The 16,019-nt window shown below is 36.4% G+C and overlaps 1 protein-coding gene across 3 annotated transcripts in view; it reads left to right on the top strand.

The window, feature by feature from the left end:
- Positions 1–16,019, top strand: part of exoc2 (exocyst complex component 2) — a 242,332-nt gene that overhangs the window by 122,127 nt on the left and 104,186 nt on the right. For all 3 annotated transcript variants that reach the window (XM_059945312.1, XM_059945311.1, XM_059945313.1), the window contains exons 10-11: positions 2,010–2,112; positions 4,440–4,558. In XM_059945312.1, coding sequence (XP_059801295.1) covers positions 2,010–2,112; positions 4,440–4,558 — 222 coding nt within the window. The remainder of the gene's footprint in view (positions 1–2,009; positions 2,113–4,439; positions 4,559–16,019) is intronic.

Here is a 16,019-nt window from a genome sequence, read left to right on the forward strand (position 1 = left end):
GGACTCTCATAACTACCTTGACTGTACCTCTTCCCACCCTGCCAAATGTAAAAATGCTATTCCCTATTCCCAGTTCCTCCATCTCCACCGCATCTGCTCCCAGGATGAGACTTTCCATTCCAGGACATCGCAAATGTCCTCTTTCTTTAACAATCATGGTTTCCCATCTGCCATCATCAATGATGCCCTCACCTGCATCTCCTCCATTTCCCGCACTTCAGCCCTCACCCTAAACTCCCGTCACCACAACAGGGACCGTGTTCCCCTTGTCCTCACCTACCACCCCACCAGCCTCTGGATCCAGCATATTATCCTCTGCAATCTCTGCCAGCTTCAACAGGACCCCACCACTAAGCACATCTTTCCCTCTCTACCCCTGTCCGCTTTTCGCAGGGATTGTTCCCTCTGCGACTGCCTAGTCCACATGTCCCTCCCACAGATCTCCCACCTGGTACACCTCCCCTCTTACCACCATTCAGGGCCCCAAACAGTCCTTCCAGGTGAGGCAACACTTCACTTGTGAGTCTGTTGGGGTCATCTATTGCATCCGGTGCTCCTGGTACGAGACCCAACGCAGATTGGGGGACCGCTTCATCGAGCACCTCTTCTCCATCCGCCACAACAGACAGTATCTCCCGGTTGCCACCCACTTCAACTCTGCTTTACATTCCCATTTGGGTATGTCCATATATGGCCTCCTCTACTGCCATGATGAGGCCAAACTCAGGTTGGAGGAGCAACACCTCATATACCATCTGGGTAGTCTCCAGCCCCTTGGTATGGACATCGAATTCTCCAACTTCCGGTAATTCCCTCCCCCTCCCTTACCCTATCCCACTTTCAGTCTGCCTCCTCTTCCAGCTGCCTATCACCTCTCTCATGATGCTGCCTTCTTCTGCTACCTATAGTGCTTTCCCCTTGCATTCCTCCATCACCTTTCCTGCCTATCCCCTCCCCAACCCCTTGATCTTTCCTCTGATTTGTTTTTCACCTGGCACCTACCAGCCTTCTCCTACTCAGCCTCCCCCACCTTCTTTATGGGACTTCTGCCCCCTCCCTCTTCAGTCCTGACGAAGGGTCTCAGCCGGAAATGTTGACTGTTCATTTCCACGGATGCTGCCCGACCTGCTGATTTCCTCCAGCTTATTTGTTCGTGCTGATATGACCACAGCATCTGCAGTGTACTTTGTGTTTACTTATGAGAAGCTTCTGTTTCATTCTCTTACACCTCTATCTCAAAGAATTTTAAGATAAACATGCGGTTGAGCTTCCTCACTAACTTTGTCTCCTTATCAATTTTTCTTAGGTCTGAGGCTGTAGATCTAGCTTTGATATTTTTCCCTCTCTCCTCCATTAATGATTTATTTCCATCTACTTGCACGTCCTCCAGACAGATAAATTGTAATTAACAATCCTAACCACCCTTTCTGAGTTTGCACAACCACTACTTGTATTGTTTAGTCCCCCTCTCACTTTTTTCCCTTTTGTTTTCCCTATCTCTCCCTTTCTCTGCAACTGAAACACGTTTTAACTTCTAACATTCTCCAATTATATTGACAGGTCATTGTGCAGAATTGTTAACTCTGTTTCTCTGACTACAGATGCTACCTAATTTGCCGACTATTTCCATCATTTTCATCTGTTGTTACAGAACAGTTTAAAACATATTAGGTTTTGTAAGGCAAGAATATGAAGAATCTTTAAAATTGTATTGTGGGAAATCCATAAAATAAGTCGACCAAGGTTGTCTGTTTCATTTTGAAGAAAATATTCATGTGACATCCCATATAGTAATTTTTGCACTTGGGTCATTGACAACCATAATAATGCTACATTCATTGCTCAATTTCAGCATCTGTCCTAAGAGAATGAACTACATTTTTGAGATGATTCAATCCTTTTAGGTAATGTTGTTCCCCTGGTGGTGTAACACCAACTGGAATTTGGTTGTTCTAGTTTATAGTTCAGTCTGTTAATTATATATGCCTTTAATATTTTTCTTTCATTAGTTTATGCTGAAGTAGAGACTCGTATTGATGCACTGAGGACCCTCTTGATGGACAAGTTACTTGAGATGCCATCAACTCTGCATGATCAGAAAAGATATATAAGGTATGGCACTGGTGAGGGAAGGTGGTGAAATGAGTGGTGGCTGTTGGTTTGTAGCTTAGAAGTAAGATCCAAGTTTTCCCAATATGGATCTAAGTCAGGTGTAGAGATGGACAATGTTATGGAGACAGGAATAAGTGAACTTGGTATGGAGAAGGAGGTACAGAACAAAGACTAGTTGGGTATAAAAATGATAAGATAGAAAGTAGTTATATTCAGACTGAACAAGTCAATAGGAAGAGAAAATTAAGGAGTTTGTTGTTGAAAATAGCTGAATTTTAATCTGTCCTCCTGACTGTTCAAACTTGTGGACTATTTTGTGGATAAAAAATAAACTATGATTGGTAGAACTAGATATTATTAATGTAAATATTGGGCAAGTTTAAGTTTTCTTTCAGTCATTTTTCTGCTACTATAGCTGCCTCATGGCTCCAAACTTAAAGCTTTAAATATCTATATATCTTACTTTTGTTGGTAGTCAGTAAAGTTCATGGATTGAAAGCTGAGCTATTGTTATTGGAATATGATTTTTTTCAGATAAAAACTCAACTTTATTGAAGTATATTCAATCTTAATATTATAAAGCCTCACTTATAAGACTGTTCAGGTGGTTTTGAAGATAAAAAAAGCATTGCAGTCTGTGACAAGAATTTGCTATGTAAATATTTTACTTCCAAATGTTCTGTTTTTTAAAAGGTTATGAATTTTTTGGGCTATTTACTGGCAATGGCAGGTGATCTAGACTTTTATAATATATTTCTGCATTGGTTGCTGGCAGTCAACGTCTTGTTATTTTCCAGTATTACCTCCATACTTTCAGAGATTCATCTGAAAGAGCAATAATATTAATAATACAAGGAAAAAAATGTTAGTGGGAGAAATATTCTTTTGAGAGAGCTCAAAATAAAGATAGTGCAAGAATTGTACTTACCTATTTTTATGCATCTTTCCTAAGCAAGACCAGTATGAATATTTCATTTTTGCATGTACTTGCTATGAATCACAAAACTCTCTTGTCATGCAGGAAAAATGTGCTCCAGAGCTAACAATTCTGCAAGGTTCCTTGGCACAATCTACATAGTGGCCTATGATATAATTCTTAATGGTCTTTCGTTTGACTTCACACTGCAATATGCTGCTTGGTTAAAGGACATTCTTAAGGGAAATTAGCAGTCTTATTCAGGAGGGCAATATTCTTTTGAGAGATTTGAAGAGTAATATTGACACATCTGTGGAAGCTTACTTAAAATATGCCAGCTCTTCTCTCCCCCACGCCATTCAAGTCACACCTAACAGAAGCATGACTCCCATTTCCTTTCAATCTTTTTGACATCAACAATAGAGATTTTTGTTTTGACCCTTACCTATGCTAGATTAACCAGAGTTTCCCGCTTCAGCTGTAGATCAACAACTGAAACCTTTGATCTTCAGTCTGTGTGATTCATCAATGTATTTAAACACAGGACCATTAAGTTTATTTTTTAAGAAAAAGTGCAAGATTCTATTTGGTAGCATCTAGGTTGTTAAATTTCATGCTGGTTATCAAATATCAGTCCTGGATGAAGTTTGTGAGAAAGCACCTTAGAAGCACTTTAATTAACTTGTTTATTTGTTTACGTTCCAGCAAAGCTACTATTATTCGGTAATTATGGAATCATTTACTGTTAGAGCTTACCACTTAGATGTTGAAATTCTCACAGAAAAAAGAACTGAATTTTTAACATTAAGGCTCATAATGATTGTATGTAACTATATGTACAATCCATATGAGTCTTAATGTTAAAAATTCAGCTGGAGGTCAATTAGGACCCTGAGATTTATTCTGAGAATGGCCAGGATGAAGGCTGGAATGATTTGAATCATTTACCTCCATGTGAAGAATTAAAGCTGTTTCATATAAAGTGATTTTTTGTTTGGTCTAGCTATACATCATGATGATTAAGTGTATAAAGGAAAGCAGAATTGCCACAATGGCAGTAGGAATTCCAGCACTGACTTTGTGTATCTACAGCCAGTGGTTAAATTTGTGTTGTATGGCATATCTACATAGAGTGCAAAGTGTAGGTGATTTTTGACTGTCTTAGAGGTTAGAACCTTGCGTTTTGTTGCATTGCCCTTTGGTAATGAAGAGAGAATTGACTCACTTCAAGATGCTTCCTAATTAACATTACTATTAACATCTTGGTTCCAAAAACTGGAATTTTGGAAGTGAATGCATTCACAAGAAGACGGAGTTGGTGGAAAAGGAAATAATGAGTTCCAGTTTGAAAACCTTTTTGTTTTGAAGAAGCTTAACATGATTATAATCATTTTATCCACCATATTTACAGATACCTATCTGATCTCCACACACCAGGTGACCCTGCCTGGAAGTGTATAATGGCCCAGCATAAGTGGATCCTGCAGCTTATGCAGAGCTGCAGGGAGAATTATGTGAAAGGAAAAAAGGGTAAGATTATTTGACATTTATAAAGTTTTAATTGTTTTTTTTCATCGGTGCATTGTCATTGCAACATTTTAGAGAAGATATTCATAAAGAATGATCTGTCAGGTTTCTATTAAGTATACTTACTAAAACTCGCTTATCAATACAGTAATGATTTTGAACTGATTTGCTGTGCCGGCTTTCTGTGATGTCAAACTTTGTTCCAGGTATCATGCCATAAGATCAAAATACATTGCTTGGTCTTATACACGTTATCTTACAAGTCATTTAGGGCTGATTTGGTTGAAGTACTATCTTAAATTAATCATGAAAATTTAAAAAAAAATTATATTGTTTATCTTTGCTATTTATGATCTTAACATCTATCATCTGAGTGTATTTGGTTTACTTTTTTTTCCACTGAAAGCATTGATTTGCTGGCTAAGATTCTCCCAATAATCATTGCCCGTTTTTCAAATTAATGCTAGTTATTAATTGACAAACTGGTTTATTTATGAAAATTCACATCTAAAGTAATAGTTCCATCAGTACTCTTTGTGGAATATAAAAATAATGAAAGCTTTGGTGACTTGCATGAGACACTGTAATGGATTAGTGTTGTACTCTGCTATAGACATTGGCTCAACTGCTGCTCAACTAATTACATTTTGTGTAAATGACGGGGTGAATTTTTATTCCATTGGCTCATGTTCTTTTTTTCTATTTTATAAGCTGAAGACTTAATCTAGAATACACTTCATAAATAAATAAGGCTCTCAGTACCTTGAGTTGAATTTCATGTTATGAAATTCAACACGGGAGATGAAGAAAACCTTCATTCATGCAACCATTTATAAAGTGTTAGTGTAAATACCTATCTTTCATACCGTTGTTCATGGCAATGCATGTAGGGTGTAGAGTGTGATTATAGTGGCTCAGATTTTGCTGCAGAAAGGCAGTTAGTAACATCTGCTGTTAGACATTGCTTCACCTTAGGAGTTTCATGGCAGTCTGCTGAAAGTGCAAGCTAATACTGTTACAGCGTAAGAAAAAAGGTCAGTGATATATCTTTTTAATAAACAGTATTAGAATCAGATTTAATATCACTGGCATATGTTGTGAAATTTGTTAGCTTTATGGTAGCAGTACAATGAAATACATGATAAATAAACAGAGAAAAAACTGAGTTATAGTTTGTGTGTGTGTGTGTATGTGTGTGTGTAATATATATATTTAAGATAAAAATAAGTATTGCAAAATAACAGAAATGAAAAAGTAGTGAAGTAGTGTTCACAGGTTCAATGTCCAATTAGGAATCAGATAGCAGAGGGGAAGAAGCTGTTTCTGAATCGCTGAGTGTCTGCCTTCAGGCTTCTGCATATCTTTCCTGATGGTAACAGTGTGAAGAGGGAAAGTCCTGGGTGATGGGCATCCTTACTGACGGATGGCGCCTTCCTAAGGCACCGCTCCTTGAAAATTGAGAAATTAAAGTCAATTTGATAGTTAAGTCAGGTAGAAAAGGCAAAATATAGAGAAGGGATGCAGTGATGTAAGACAAACAGCATGTTTTAAATATGACACTTAACACAATCCTGAAGGAAAGGTATCCTTAATACCTGAAGGAAAGAAGCTCCAAATTTGTAATAGTTAATTTTAAATGTTGGTATAATTGATGCAATGAAAGCACTTATCATTATACAGTTGTTTCCACTCAATGATATGATTTTATTTATTGTAATAATGTTAGTCTGTACCTCATATGCAAATTAAATGACATTCCATAGCTCTTTGCATGTCAATGATGACCCAGATGAAGGTCTACATACACATACAAGGCCATATAAGGCCACCACTGAAAGTCGTCCATTAATTTGTCATCACTTGGTAACTACAGAGGTCAGCCAAGAATCAGTTATAATGGTTTGTGAAATCTTGGCATCAGAAGAACCAATCATTAAATTGTGAGACTGTTTCTTTTTAATGATTGATGTATATGTAAAAGTTTGTCGCATTTAAAAATGTTGGAATATTTTTACATTGAAGAGATGCATATGTTTTAAATGGTTGAATTTAAAAAAAAGTATTGCTTGCAGTGGCACAAGGGGCAAACATTTACAATAGCCAGCGAGATAACAGAAATGCAGTAAAGTTTTTGACTTGAAGTGCACTGCCTAATAGCTGGTGGAAGTGGATTCCATAGGAAAATGGGCAATCACTAAGAGAAAGAATAGGGAAGAGAATCGATTTGGATTGTATCAGAGAATTTACAAAGATGTGATGGGTCAACAGTTAAATGATACAATTTCATGTTTTTACAGTAAATCTGATACTCTGATTTAGGAGTCTAGCCTTGCAATGTTGTTTTCAAACATCAAAGACATTATTATTCTATTATCATAATTTCCAGACAATGTTTTTACTTGCTTTTTGCAGAATCTTCAGAAATTGAAAATTGATTGTCAAATTTTTGTTTCGTGTGTTAAATAAAGTGCAAAGTACATGCATTTGACTGAATCTCATTCACTGATCATAGCAGTTCCAAAGGCTAGTTTTTAAGAATCGTGGAATTGGCATGGCATAGATAATATGCATGTTATATATGTGTGAGAAATTCTGAAGGTCAGAAGTATGCATTTAGGCTGTCTGCTCCTTTTGAGTTTGGGTCCAGCAGTGGAGCAGTCACTCCTGATGCACCATTTGTACACTAGGGGGCGGATGTAAGAATGGTGAATCAATTCATTTGAACTGGATAGTCGACTCTGTGGAAAAAGTTGAGTGCAATGCATATTTTGTTAATTTTTATTATTGATTCGGTTGCATGGTAGCTTAGTGGTTACACAGAGCTTTAGAGTGCCAGTTGTAAGATCAAGGTTTGATTCCTGCTGTTGACTGTAAGGAGTTCGTAAGTTCTCCCTGTGACTGTGCGGTTTCTCCAGGTGTTCTTGTTTCCCAGCCCCCCAAAAGGTCGCTCCTCTATCTTGAAGTTCTGTCCTCCACTTTTGATTGCCCTCTCCAGAGAAAAGTCCTCTCCACATCCATCTTATTTAGTCCATTCAACATTTAGTAGATTTCAATGGGATCCCCACGCATTCTTCTAAATCCCAATGAGTACAGGCCCAGAACTGCTAAACCCTTATGTGTTAACCCCTTCATTCCTGGAATCATCCTCATGAACCTCTTCTGGACTCTCTTCAATGGAAATACATCCTTTCTGAGATAAGGAGCTGAAAACTGTTGACAATACTCCTAGAGTGACCTGAGTAGTGTCTTATAAAGCTTCAGCATTATCTCCTTATTTTTACATTCTATTCCCCTTGAAATAAATGCCAACATTGCATTTGCCGCCTTTACCACAGATTCAACCTGTAAGTTAACCTTCTGAGAATCTTGCACGAAGACTAAATCCCTCTGCACCTCTGATGTTTGAATCTTCTCCCCACTTAGATAATAGTCTGCATGATTGTTCCTTTTACAAAAATTCATTATCGTACATTTCCCAACACTATTCCATCTGCCATTTTTTTGCCCATTCTTCCAATTTGTCTAAGTCTTGCTGCAATCACATTGCTTCCTTAGCACTACCTACCTGTCCACCTATCTTCATGTCATCTGCAAACTTTGCCACAGAGCCATCACTTCCATTATTCAAATCATTGCCAAAAAATGTGAAAAGTTGCGATCCCAATACTGACCCCTGAAGAACACTGCTAGTCACTGGCAGCCAACCAGAAAAGCACCCCCCCCCCCCCCATTCCCACTCGCTGGCTATTTCCTGTAATACCTTAGGATTTTATTCTGTTAAGCAGCCTCATGTGAGGCACCTTATCAAATGATGTCTGAAAATCTTAGTAAATGACATCTGCTGCCTCTCCTTTGTCCATGCTGCTTGTTACTTCTTTGAAGAATTCCAAAAGATTTGTCAGGCAAGGTTTCCCTTTACAGAAACCATGCTGACTTTGACTTATTATTAGTCTCCAAGAACCCTGAAACCACATCCTTAATAATGGACTCCAACGTTTCTCGGCCACTGAGGTTAGGCTAACTGGCCTATAATTTTCTCTGTTTTGTCTTCCTCCCTTCTTAAAGAGTGGAGTGACATTTGCAATGTTCCAGACCTCTGGGAACGTGAATCAAGTGAATCTTGAAGGATCATGACCAATGCATCCAGCAACTTCTTTCAGAGCTCTGGAATGTAGACATCTGTTCCAGGCGACTTATCCACCTTAAAACCTTTCAGTTTGTCTAGCACTTTTTTTCCTTTGTAATAGCAATGGCACCTACTCCTGTTCCCTGACACTCATGGACCTCTGGTACACTGCTGGTGTCTTCCACAGTAAAGACTGCAGCTAAGTTAATCTGCAATTTCAATAACACAAAGGAGTTTAATGTTACTGACCCTCTCCACCTTTGTCTTCCCAATGAGGAATGGCTCATGAACAATAGAATAAATGTAGAGTAGCATAGATTCTAATAAATTTGACAGAAGAACTTCAGATAATGAACGAGCTGGACGTTTTTGTACCCAGACAGCTTGGTTGAATTGACCCTTTCAGTGAATAAAGATCTTTCAAACTTAAAGAAAATGTAGCTGACTAATTTCCCAAGGAAACTGAAGTTCTTCCATGGAAAAGGTATGCACAAACATATGATGTAGGAGCAGAACACCATTTGGTTAATAAAATTGGGGAAGGTTCTATAAAGTGCAGTTCATTTGATCACCTTGAGATTTAGGGAGTGTTTGTTTCCTGAAGCAGTCTCAATCTAACTTTATATGGAAGCCTCTCCTGGGAGACTGAATTATTGCTAATGGGAAGGGACAGTTGAGGCTGGATATGCTTAATTCCAGCATGGCTGAATAGAGCGCAGACTCTTTAATGTTTTGCATTTCACACACTTCCTCGTAATTTTGAACCATTTTCTTTTATCCAGTGTATTTTAGACTGTTTTGCTGAGGCTTCCTTGTGGATTGTGCTAAACAGTTTGCTATATGTCATGGAGACCACATCATATATTATCCCTGCTTCAAAAAAAAATCAACTATAACTAAATGTGACGATAAAACCTTAAAGAAGTATAGTATCAGTTAACCCAAGACATGTTCATTACCCCAGAATAACATTATGTGAATTCATGCAACTTAAGCAGTTTCAGTGCATAATATAAACTTAGCTGCGGGAATTGAAAGCAAAACTGTTCTAACTGGTTGGCATCTTTTGAAAAATACAGTATTAGTACTTGTAATCTGAAAAGAATCTCACTGTAATTCATAACTACATCATAATTTGGAGCTACATTTACCTTCAAAGCTAATCAAGTCAAGTCAACTTTTATTGTCATTTCGACCATAACTGCTGGTTCAGTGCATGGTAAAAATGATCTAGAATAGATTAATCTACAGTAGATTAATTCCTCAAAGTCTATATGATGGTTTATATCTTGGTGATTTATCCAAAAATTTAACTGCCTTCATTCATTCACCAGCCACTTTAAGTCATTATCCCATTCCTACTCTGACTTTTCTGTGTGGCCTTCTCTACTGTTACAGAGAGGTCCAACACCACCTCCAGGAACAACACTTCATCTTTTACTGAGGTGCATTACAGTGTATGGAAATCAGAACTGAACTCTCCTACATCACATTCTTTCTTTTATTTGAATTAGTATTGGTTATTTTTTGTCTGCGATCCCATTTTACCTACTTATATGTATGGGCTGTCCTTGTAAGGTGAACTACATAATGCTACATAATCATCACAATGTTAACAATGCATTACATAGGCTGATAACCTGAACAACCTCTTAACGGCCACGTAATTTGACCCTATCCGAAAAACACAATTTATTTCACTGGATGCCATCTCCAGTTTTCTGGTACCTAAACTAATTTGTCTCTCTCATTTCTGGTAAGGGTCTCAGACCCGAACCTGTTTCTCTTTCTACAGATGCTTTCCAAACTATTGCATTTTACTCAGATTTACTATTTTTATTTTAGGTTTGCAACAACCATTATTTTTGTTTCAAACAAATGGAATGCCAGTTCTTTTCTCGATTAGATTTTTTTCTTTAAGAGTTGTCCCAAATAAGCGGCTGGCCCCTTATGAGTCATTTTCAAGTGATTATAAATGATATCCCCAGATATCTTCCCCAAAGTTGCCATAATAGTAACATAAATTAAATTAAAACTATATTTTATCAAATTAATTTTGATTCTAGCCAAAATATATTACCAAATGATCACAAGGGGAATGCAAAATGGCAAAAGAAGACATCGTGGTGCGCAGGGTACAATTCCAGCCGTACAGTGCTTAGAAAATAAAAACATCAAATGGTATTAAAGAAGCTTGCCAAATTTAAATAAGTGCAGCTGGTACACTGAAGTACAGTTCTCTACCATATTGTGCGGTCTGGAAATAGAACAAAGGAATAAGAATTTTCTATCATAGACAAGAGAAAGTCTGCAGATGCTGACACGCACACAAAATGCTGAAAGGTCTCAGCCCAAAACATTGATTGTGCTCTTTTCCATAGATGCTATCTAGCCTCCTGAGTTCCTGCAGCATTTTGTTTCTGTTGCAAGAATTTTCAATGTTGAATTTATAATTTAAAATAGAATTGTAAATACAGGTGTATTAGAGATTGTGGAGCCATGAACTTCATCTCCAGTTAAAGCCATTGACTTCAGCAGCTCACTCAGAGTGATTGTCAGCATCACAGTAGCCTCTCTTACAAGTGCCATTCTTCACCGCTGAGTAATTTAGAGGGGCAGCCTGACCTGGACAGTATGGCTGTGGTTTCATATTTTTCCCACTTTTTCAGAGTGGACTGCACTGAACTCTAAGGTATGTTCAGTTCCTTTGAGATAGTCTTTTACCTTTACCCAGATTTGTTGTGCTGTCCCTGACATTTCTCTGACTTGGGAGTTCTTCTGTCTTCATTTTGGTTTGGTCTGTTGAAGGTCCATACCATCGGACCTTACAGAGAAAGAGAGAGATTATTTATGCTTATGAATTCATTGAAAACAGGTTGTCTTTCAATCTTCTACATCAATGAATTAGGTGAGATGGTAAGGTAAAATACAGTATTGCACCTGAGTAAAGTCAGCGCAGTAATTACTAAGGGGATGATTATTTTTTCAGCCTCTTAGTTTTGGTTTTTAATCTTTAGTAAATTGTTGACAGGATTTGGAATTTTTATTTTGATGTGATAACAGTGTTCTGTAGGTTAGCTCAAAATTCCTACTCAATATTTTAAGTTTAGAAAATGAGAATAAAATGTGAAAATAGTTGTGGGGGGGGGGGAGAGGCTGAATACTTTTTCAAGGCACTGTATAATGGGCCAAAGTTTTCTAAAATAATCGTAACTGAATAAGGCATTTTGCTAATTTTGTACAAATCAGCCCCAGCTCATTATTAAAATGAAGGTACTCCATGAAGTAATTATTAATGCAAATTTGCTTGCAGATGTTTTATTCTTTCTGTCTTCCTGAGGAGGTCATTTTCTCAAGTATGAGTCACTCTGTTTAAAATCTGAACCAAATAATTTTCCAGATAACAATAAATGCAGCTGCCATGGTTTTTTTATTGCACCAGATAATTTTACAGTTTTTTAAAAACCTCTACTGTAACTGTTTTGTAGTTCATTTTTTAACGTTAGTCAAGTGCTGGGTAATGTAATAACATTATGGGTTGTGCTGTACTTTGTGAAATTGAAACTGATGTATTAACTGCCAACTCATTCAGGGTGTTGTAGCTTTTTGAAAAGTGCATTTTTTTTTTACCTTGCTCATGGATAGATATTTTTATTAATTTTAAAATTATATTTTCCCAGTTACAAACATTCATTCACAGAATCTGTAAAAATTATAAAAGTATCCTATTTATTTAGTATCTGTCATGTTAGGATTTTCCAAAGCATTTTGTAGCCAGGTAAAAGCTTTCAATAGATTTCCTCAAGTTTGCTGTGTATATATATATATGAGACTATTATAATATCACATTTCTTCTCCACTATTAATGTCAGGTAACTACATTTGAATGAGTTTAGGAATGCACTTCTATAAAATATTTGAAAACTTGAAGAAATTCTTTGCAAGAACCAATCAGCCTTCATGCTTATATTTCTGAACCCTTTACACACACACAGAAAAATAGCCATCCGGTGGTGTAGTGGCATCAGCGAATGGTCTCAGGTTTAAATCCGGCTAGCTCCTTGCAAGTTTTCCATTACAACCCTTGCTGGGTTGAGCATTGAGCTAGCAACTCGGCATCGCAAAAAAAACCCCAGAAAAATGCTAAGGAAATGGAAAAAATGCCACTCAATGCGCCATGAGGCATGAAAAGGGACACCAAAAAGAATATTCATCTCAAATTCTGAAGACAAGTGTACAACCATGCACTGAGGGCAACATGGCATCTGGGATTTAGGTAAAAATCTATATGCTCAATCAATGAGATTTTTGGATTGGAAGAGAAAAATAGTGGAGAAGGAAATAGTATCAAGACATGTTAGAGAAAGGAAAAATTAAAGAATATTAGATAGAAGGTAAAAGGAGATGAGAATTTAATCATAATTTTTGATATATTGCATCAATTCAAGAACAGGCAAATAAAACAAGGATCCCTTTCACTTTTAGTGAACAAGAATAGTCTGATTTGTATAAACAACATTTATTGGCCTCCTTTGACTCCTGCTGATATTATAAATAAATGAAAGTTACTTTATATATTTTGAGCAGATTCTTCTCAACTTGATAACTTGCATGTAAGGATTGATTTTAGTGGATTATCTTAACGCAACAAAGGTGTATTTTAGTGAGCTCTTTGACATTGAAAAATGTGCTTCTGAATTTTTTTTACATTAAATGTAGAAGATGAGGAGAGGTTTTGGAGTAGTTTCTTGACTCTCTGGACTACTGATCAACAATATCCTTGTACTATGCAGGCCATTCTTTTAACTCCATTCTAATGCTGACAAGACTTATGAGAAATATTTTATCAAACTGAGGAACTAGTCGTATAACAGTGGGGTAGAAGCTGCTCTTGAGCATTTGGCTTTGAACAATTGCCTGATGCAGTTGAATTATACAAAATGAAAGGTTCCATGGACTATCTGATCCAAGTCAGTATTATGATAGAGACATTTTCTGGGCCTGCTTCTGTTGCTGCTTCTTATACAGTGCTTTTTGGTGGATTACATGTGAGAAGTATAAAGTTAAGCCTAGATTTTTCTCAAGCTTGAGCAACTTATTAAAACCTATTTGTTATCTTTGACTAAGACTTTGAAAGAAGACTGAAATATTGAGAATTTATCCCACCAGGGATTAAAAGTTTCATGAAAAGTGTTTTCTAACACATTTATTCAAAGAGCATTTTAAATATTTCACATCAGTATTATTACTATTCTGCAACAAATAGAAACTTCTTTATCTATTTAAGTTAGCCTAAGTGGTTATTTTCTTTTCTGGCAGTGATTTTAAACTTTCTCAGTTAATGCAGCATTAGCTTTTCAAAGAAAAAAGTACTTCAAAGAGCCTTTCTTTGTATTCTCAGTAGCCAGTAGCAACATGAAGTCATAAGGTTACTTTGGTTTTGAATCTTTGTCTTGTAGATAAATGACAGAAAAAGTGATTTCATTAAAAACAACATGAAGCATTTACTGTTTTGCAAACAAGCATTTTTTAAAAAGCAGAATGGAAAATTGTGTTCCATTTTTCACCATCGACATATTTCATTACTAGTAATGCATTTTAATCAGCATTGATAAGGTATGTTTTGGATTAATAGAGCAAAGTTTAGTTAACACAAACCCTGTGGTGCTTCCTTGCTCTAGGTGCATAATCTAAACCATCCACAGTGTTGTCACAATATTTAATCACTAATCATCTTCGAATTTTCGAAATATCCTAACATTTTCTCAATCATTTTACTTTAGTTCCTTGTAATTATCTAATTTTACATCGCAGTAGACCTTATGCAATGCCATAATATCTCCAGGTTAAATCACCACTTCTTGCTTGCCACAGTTTTTTTTTAAGATGAATTGCTCTATATTATTAACTTATAAACTAGGCGATTGAAACATAATTTATTATACTTAATAATTTGTGTTTGTGTTGCTCCTGAAATGAAAATTTTAGAAGATTATATTTTGCCCTTTTGAGATCTAAAGTTGGACTTCTGTTATTAGTAGCAGTGGGGAATACACTTTTTTAATTGTGGATTTGTTTATCAATGAATTTACCTTTAACACTTCTGAAAAGCACTACCGTGTTGTACTTACACTACCTTCTAGTATGCATAGAATGTTGGAGAGAATGTAAAAGGAATCAGTGGAAATTGGAGCATGGGTGATCATCAAAAGTTAAGGACAAAAGAGAACTGGAATGGCTGCTAAGGGTCAGAAGATTTGTGCAAGGTGTTGGGCAGTCTACCTATTCTGGAGAGCAAAAACGGAAGAGGAGCTCCTAATAAAGAAGCTAACGAAAACCCCATTACTGAATTTTCCTCCAACTGTAACCATGAAGGACAATCTTGGTCGTCTATATCATAAATCCAAAAAGTAATACAACGAATATTAATTGCCCAATAATATCTAAAGTTTGGTAAAGTTAGTCCTCAATTTTTTTTGATTTTTGTAATAAAAGTTTATTCACTCTAGAGCTTTTATTATTCCAAGCATAAGATAAAATCAGAGAATCTATTTTATCAAAAAACTTCTTTATAACAAAAAAGAGAACTGCTTGTAATATATATAAAAATTTCAGTAGAATAACCATTTTTATAGCATTTATTTGACCTATCAATGACATCGACATAGGTGACCATTTAGAAAGCACCTGTTGAGTATATTCAACTAAAGGGAAGAAATTATACCTATATAGGTCTTTAAAATTTTTTGTAATTATGATACCAAGGTAAGTAAAATGATAATTGCCCATCCCTAGTTGCTCATGAGAAGGTGGTGATGAGCTGCCTTCTTGAAGCACTGCAGTCCCTGAGGTGATATTCACTGCATCATGATATTCCTAATAGATGTCATTTGAATTGATAGTTTTAACATTATAATGTATATTCGGCAACAGGAGGAGATTGCAGAATCTGAAACCGTTTATAAATATGGCAAGTCAAATAACAGAAATTCTAAATGTGGAAAAGATAACAGTAAAACCTATTACACCTAGAAGTATACTTCTTGCCCATGCACTGTTAAGAGAAAAGTCTCCAGGTTGCATCATTTGGTGTTAAGTCTGTTTGTAAGTAAATAATGAACCTTTATTAAACAACTGATTTAAAAAAAAAGTGCCAAAAACAATTAAAATCACTTTCGTGCATTTGACAATATTCAAGCAATTGATCTAAACTAACAAATACTTGTCCAGGTTTTGTACAGTCACTCACATCCTGTGAAATGAATAGGGAATGATTGCATGTGGCAGGTCCAACCTGATGTACAATGAGCACTTAGCCTCTGACTGTAAGTGGTGGGA

Source organism: Hypanus sabinus, chromosome 20 (assembly GCF_030144855.1).
Source record: "Hypanus sabinus isolate sHypSab1 chromosome 20, sHypSab1.hap1, whole genome shotgun sequence".
NCBI lineage: Eukaryota > Metazoa > Chordata > Chondrichthyes > Myliobatiformes > Dasyatidae > Hypanus > Hypanus sabinus.